The sequence below is a fragment of the Danio rerio genome, chromosome 1, assembly GCF_049306965.1.
Source record: "Danio rerio strain Tuebingen ecotype United States chromosome 1, GRCz12tu, whole genome shotgun sequence".
NCBI classification, from domain to species: domain Eukaryota; kingdom Metazoa; phylum Chordata; class Actinopteri; order Cypriniformes; family Danionidae; genus Danio; species Danio rerio.
The window spans coordinates 29,393,356-29,400,351 of record NC_133176.1 but is presented as its reverse complement, the minus strand read 5'-3'; the positions used below and the strand labels follow the sequence as shown (position 1 = coordinate 29,400,351).

The window sequence follows — 6,996 nt, the reverse complement described above, 5'->3', positions numbered from 1 at the left end:
TTTGTCCACACAACTCAGTTCCATGGGAAAAATAACATTTTTTATTTGAACCACCAAGGTGACAACTGAACTTTTAGCAGACTTTCTTTATATAATTCTCACAATTATGACTTTATTGACAGTCTTTTTAATTATACTGTTATATAAACTCCCAATTCCATATTTATAACTCAAATTACCAGAACTGTGAAATGAAAAGGCTGAACCTGCCAATCAGAACGCTACAATCATGTGTTTTGTTGTCGACAGCAAATCCATTTTATTCAGTCATGTATAGCTTTAATGGAGATAATTAGTATTAACACTATTTCTCTTAATCTCATTTTAGGTGGTAGGAAAGTTGGCATCAACCTGACACTGTCATTTGTATGTTCCCCTGTGGTTCCCAAGATGGAGGCCAGGTCTTTTGGCTGAAAGAAATAAACCAAAAAAAATTGGTTTCAGAAATTGTCAAACAATTGTAGATTCTGACATGGTTTATGACATGTCCCAGACAAAATGGGGTAGACAGCTAAAATGTAGTTAAAATTTAAGGTTCTTTATATTATATTGTATTATGTTTGCATTATAATCATTCAAAGCTCATATTGTATATCCAATCATTTTGTGTGATATAAAGCTCACCCTATTCCAACTGAATATTAAATTATGACAGTAAATACTTAGAAAAATAGCAAATTAGGCATATTATTTATGGATAAGTCATTGCTTAACAAAATGCCACAAAAAAAGGGTACTGTAAGTTGTACTGTAGTTGTGATGAAGCATTGTCTCAGTCCATCAAAATGAGCCTATAACAGTGTTGTAGTTACCTATTATATAAATGTAAATAACACCCAATTTATGCTTAATTAAATAGAATGTGTCTTTAAAAATACAGATAAAGGCCTAAGTCATTTAATCAAGAAACGTGATGTTACCACGATGGGCACGGGTGCCAATGAACCAGTACTTCTTTACAGCCCTTGGGAAGACGGTAAAAGAAAACAAAGGTTATACATTTATTTTGTAAGTATTCATTTAAATCCTTTACCCAACCAAGATAAACCACACAACATATAAATCACCCAAACAGTAAAGGTTTGGTTCAATATTCATAGAATTGTAGCTGAAAATGTTCTACATACACATTTTTTAAATCTTTTCTGAAAAAAAGCAAACATTTTAGCAGTATAAAATTATGTAGCAGTATGTAGGATAGTTTAATTCATTCATTTATTCACACAATGCAGTCATATGGTATAGCTAACTAACCTTGTTTTCACGTGTCTTGGACACATATTGTACTGGAAAAATTTCCAATTTGCTGTGAAACTGGCAGGCTGTGGAAAAAAAAAATTTCTGTAAATACAAACCATTCCACCTTGATGTAACAGTAGCAAAAACAAAACCACAGAAAGGGAAGAATTCACCAGTGTGATTCTGTCTGACATCATGTCAATAATCTACAACTCTCATTTTTTTTCTAAATGTATTAAAAACCCAAATCATTTCTTTTTAAAATCACAAACAAGAATAAAGTCCTATTTACAATAGTTTTACTGACTAGTATAATTTTATTTAGTAAATATAAATAAAGTTAATAAATCCTTTGTTGCCTTTTGATGACAGTCATTCTTTTTTTAGAATAAGCTCTTGTGAATTCTCTGGTACTTACCAAGACGTTTAAGTATACTTTGTGTTAGCACATTGTTGATATTGGGTCACAATGTATACGTTGGGTCGTTACACGGCATAATTTTGCATAATAAAGTCTTTTACCTAAAGTCTAATTTAAGATCTAGCAAAGATGGAGAAAACTTCCAAGAGATTACACTATATAAACTGCAGGTTCAAACCAGTTCCAACTTAAATAAATGCTAGTCAATATTTTTAATATTGAATACTTGCAATATTAGACCAGAAGTAAATGCACATCATAATTTCAGGTTTAATTTGACTAATTGTTTTATCAGGTCTTTTATGATTGTTTAAATGTTTTATCAGGTCTGCAATAAAATACCAATAAAAAGATAATACACTGTAGACATTTCAGGTTTAAAATTATTAGGTTTAAAATTATTATTTATATTATTATCTTTATGATTAGGATTAGTTAAAGAATTTATGATTTACGAATTATATAATTTTAAAATCAAAATACTTACTATATAACTTTATATACTTATTATATTCTATTATGTTATATTATATGTAATAACAAAATAGTATTTTCCTACCATCATCCTTGGGTTGGCTTCTTTTATGTCTTTCTTTTTAGCAGCAATTTTGACAGCAGGATTCCTGTATAGAGAAAAAGTGTGTTAACTGCAATAAAGGCCTTTTGTGCATGACTTGCAAGCCAGGTAAATACATACGATTCGACTGTAATAAATGATAATCTAATGACACATTCTCTAATGACTGAACCATGTGTTGTGTAGGCTACCATGTGATTGTGCATTATTCAACTGAACAATTGTTTATTACTTTAATTAAATGAAGCCTAGCAAACTAAAAAAATTGTCAAAATTACTGGCAAAATTAAAAAAGGGGTCAGTATGCGCACATCCAAGGCAGGTGCTCAACTACTGTTGCTCTTAAATAGTAATTTATTGAGACAATTTTTGGGCCTACATCAGGTCACAAGCAAGCAAGAGAATCTGAGGGCCTGTCCACCTGGTCCCTTTATGTGTTTTTTCCGACCGAATAGCTGTTAGATTTCCTGTGCTATATGCACATTTAACTGGATTATACTGACTAAAGTGTCAGATACAGCGCATTTAACACACATACAGTATATACACATACACACATATATATATATATATATATATATATATATATATATATATATATATATATATATATAGAGAGAGAGAGAGAGAGAGAGAGAGAGAGAGAGAGATTTTCTTTTATTTTTTTCATATTTGTCATGACATTTATTGGTAGGTTAATTAGGGTATTGTGAGATGTGTTGAAAGATATGCGACCTGCTAAAACGTTGCCTCAATAAATTGTCTTTTGAGAGCAAAAGAGTCAGTGTGCTGATTTTGTTGACTTATGTTTTCAAAATGACTGGCAGCCTTCTGATTTGCCATCACTGCTAAAACAAAATTCCTTCTGCGTAGCACCGGCACACCCTTCACAACTCCACTGAGTCAAGGTTGTCCTGATTACTGTATTCTATTTTGTATGGTCACTTACCTGTCTGCTGTCTTATCAACTGTCTTATTACCGGCTTACTTACTCAGTCAGAGCTCTCTCTTCATCTGGGGCCATCCTATCTAGTTCTTTCAGTTCCTCTTTCTGTCCCTCCATTTCTCCTATTTTCTCTCTCTCACTCTCTACTCTGTCTTCCTTTGTTTGTTCCTCTATCTCCGTTCCTTGGACATCCCTCCTCTCGGTCTCTCCTGTCTCACATTGCTCTGCCTGTTCTCTCTGGTTTTCATCTTGCATTTCTTGTTCTGGTTCCTCTTCTTCTCCTGTACTTTCTTGGCCCACTTCCTCACTTTCAAGATCACATGCTTTATTAAAATATAAAACAAAACCAGACATGTAATATGCAGTGCATGGTTCCAAGTGTGAACAACAAAATAAATTTGTAGATTTTGAATTGAATTTAATAGAATTGCCTACCACCAGCAATCTGTTTTGTATAAAAATATCTGTACTGACATTTTTACAGTATATTATCAAAAATGTTAGGAAATCTGCTTTTACATGCATATGAACTTTAATGACATCACAATCTTAAGCCATACAGTTTAAAATGGAGATGGCCCAACGTTTGTGGCAATCAATGGCGTCAGCCCAGTCAGTTTCCTCCACACCAAACTCGCTCATCCATGTTTTTATGTACTGTGCTACGTGCACTGACATACTGTCATGTTGGAGCAGGTCTCCCCATCCCCAAATTGTTCTCACAAAGATAGGAGCATGGAATTGTCCAAAATGTATTGGTATGGAGAAGCATTAAGAGTTCCTTTACCAAACGGCCAAGCACCTCAAAACAGTCCCAGATCAATAATACACCTCCACCCACTCACACAATAAATTTAGGCAATTACACAGGTGGCACGCAACATATCACAGTGCCAAACTTGAATTCACTGAGCTCTACGCCGAGAGCTGCCCATTCCTTCACTAAAGCTTGTAAAAGCGCCTGCATGCCCAGTGCAGGATTTTACACAGTTGTGGCCATGAAAGTGACTGAACATCTAAATTCAATGATTTGGTGGGGTGTCCCATATTGTTTTGCAATATAGTGTTCTGCTCCATCTGAATAGTAAAATAATACAGAATAAATTATAATTGAGACTCACAAATGGACTGATGTTGTGATGAGACATACCTTCTAACAGACCTTCAAAGAGGCACATTATCTTTTCCATAACCCCATGTGCAACAACTGGCAACTGAAATGGGCACTGCAGCTGGGCTGTCCATTTTTTTTTTTTTGAGGATGATACTTTCCCCACAGCAGGAGGGGAAAGTATCCAAGGGCCTTCAGTTTTTCCACCTAAACATAGAAAGATGTATATAAAAAACGTTTCCAAGGCAAGAAAGACATGGACTCAATTTCCTGATAACGTCTCTTAGTGCAACACCAATACAAAGTTTTTTCTTAAGGAAAGGTATACAAATTCTAGGCATGTTCTTTAAACAATAACTTTTGAAAGTTGTTTAAGGTATAAATCTTTATGTGGACCTTGTGTGGTGCTGTCCATGGTGGTAGTTCTGATCTGGTTGACAAGTAGTACTCTTTACTATTTACTAAATTTAATGGCTTTATATTTATATTGCTATGACTTAAAGAAGGTATAGTTAAATAATAATGTTGCAGAAAACATGTTAATGTTAATGTAACTACAGGTATAACTTAGAAACAACAAATCGCTAAGAATATTTCGAGAAACGCAGCCATGATTATTATTATACACATAAAAGTTGTTGTTATATAGGTCATAGGAGTCAACTATTCTTAGCATGTGTTTTTAAAGAGGTAAACCACCCAAGTAAACCTATCTGTGAAAGATTCTGCACTACATCCACACCAAGAAATACACCTATTCACTCCATGACCAGAAAACAAAACATGTAAGTGTCATAATGGTGCTGAAATTATATATGTTGTAGACAGGCCAAGATTTTGTGTAGATTCTAATATACTGAAAATGTGTTTGGGTTGATGATTTCATGGCACGTTACTGCATGACATCAGCATAGTTGTTGCTTTCCTGCACAATGTAAATAAAATTCACTGTTCTATTTAAAAGAGAAAGAAAAATGTTTATTACCAGTAGGGCACTACTGTCAAAAACCTTTGCTTGATTGCGTGATTTTTTCATTTTCTTGGCCCATTCTTGTGCTTGGCCCCGGAACACCTTCATTCTTGCTGTCTGTCTGGATTTCAGATCAAGCAGTTTCCCACACTGACCAAGGGAAAGATACAAAGAAAGAAAAAAAAGAGAGTAAGGCAATAGGTTCTAAATTGGGCTCTATTTGATTAAGCATTGCTGATTTTCTACCACTATTATAATAAGTATATAATTACCTGAATAACAAGTTCATGAAATTAATTGAACAGAGAGAATAAATATAAAGCTGAGGCAATGCACCAGACATTGTAATAATATACACATGAGGCTACAAACCTTATTAGTTGTGTATACATATTTTAACAGAAAATATGCCTGTCCATTATCTGGCCATATAAATTATTTATTAAGTTGTCACTATTGCATGCACTAGTCAATAACTTTTATTACTTCTTTTCTTAAATTTGGTAAACAAATTACAGAAAATCTCAATAAACCGAGTGACCACACTATGGAATCATTGCAATATAAAAAAAGATTCAATGTTAAAACTGTAGCACACTAAGAGAAAATTATTTAAAGGACCAAACAGTCAAACATCAATGTCAGCCGGTACATTTCCATAATGTGTGAAATGTAATGTTTTGGAAAATGCCTAGTGTGAAGCAAACTTGTAGAGTAACAATACATATTTCTATAAGTATTCTTTTGTGTTATTAACTTTAATTTGCAAACTCTAGTTTAAAAAAAATGCCTTTATTATTCGGCATACCAAAACTGAGATATTTAATGCCAACCTGCTTGGTAAGTTGTGACATATGGAATATGGTTTCCAGGTCCAAGCCTCTACTCATTTGAATCAAGAAAATAGTTTATATTGCACTCACTGTTTAGTCATATCACATATTTCATCCAATCTCTTAAAAAAACAGTGCTTACTGCTTAATCTCAATTTACTGCTTCCCAGACAAAAATATTTTAATTATATAAAAAATGAATCACTTCCAGACTATCAGATATTATGCATGGATATAAATCATGATTTTCAAAAAGTACCACAGTACGTTGTTGAGCATCACAGTATAGAGTGCTTGGGCCCAGGAACTGTGACATGTCAAAGTGCATAAACATTGTTTGATTTTTGACTAAATGACTCTGGCTTGAATTCCTAAAAATATCAGTTTGCCGTTTCATACAGCCTATTGTACATTATTTACCTTTGTGCACTTTCTATTTGCACAGTTGAGTCTCTCCATGCAATGGGGGCACTTCCTGAAAGTTGATCCTCCTGGCATTTTTTTTCTACAAACAAAAGAAAAAAAATATTTCTAACAATTAATTTCCCATTACATTGCCTTTGCAATGAAAATATATAGATATATAGATATGAAATATATAGAAATATAACAATAGGTAATAAAAAGTGACTATTTTGTAAGATTAATTTGTATTTCAAATTTATGTAACTTAATGCTTAAATTTAAGTTGTTTTGCACATAAATATGTAACTTTTTGAATGAAGTGATACATTATTTAGTAATGTTTGCTTTTTGACTAATACTTAGGAAACACTGACTTACTAGTTCTTTCCTTCTCTCATTATTGGAACTTCCATATTCTTGAATAAATATATTTTATAGGTTGTGACAGTAATTTTACTATACAGTAATAACACAATGGGAACGGTGTACACAGC

General features: G+C 33.1%; 1 protein-coding gene across 1 annotated transcript; it reads right to left on the bottom strand.

Annotated features, from left to right (window-relative positions):
- Window positions 1-270: 270 nt before the first annotated feature.
- On the bottom strand, window positions 271-6,596 carry si:ch211-57b15.2. Its single transcript, XM_021469096.3, is given in 9 exon segments — window positions 271-410; window positions 921-964; window positions 1,255-1,322; window positions 2,220-2,254; window positions 2,257-2,283; window positions 4,334-4,436; window positions 4,439-4,501; window positions 5,280-5,414; window positions 6,518-6,596. Coding segments are annotated over 9 exon segments (603 nt in total). The 5' UTR covers window position 6,596; the 3' UTR covers window positions 271-360.
- Between the last annotated feature and the right edge of the window lie 400 nt (window positions 6,597-6,996).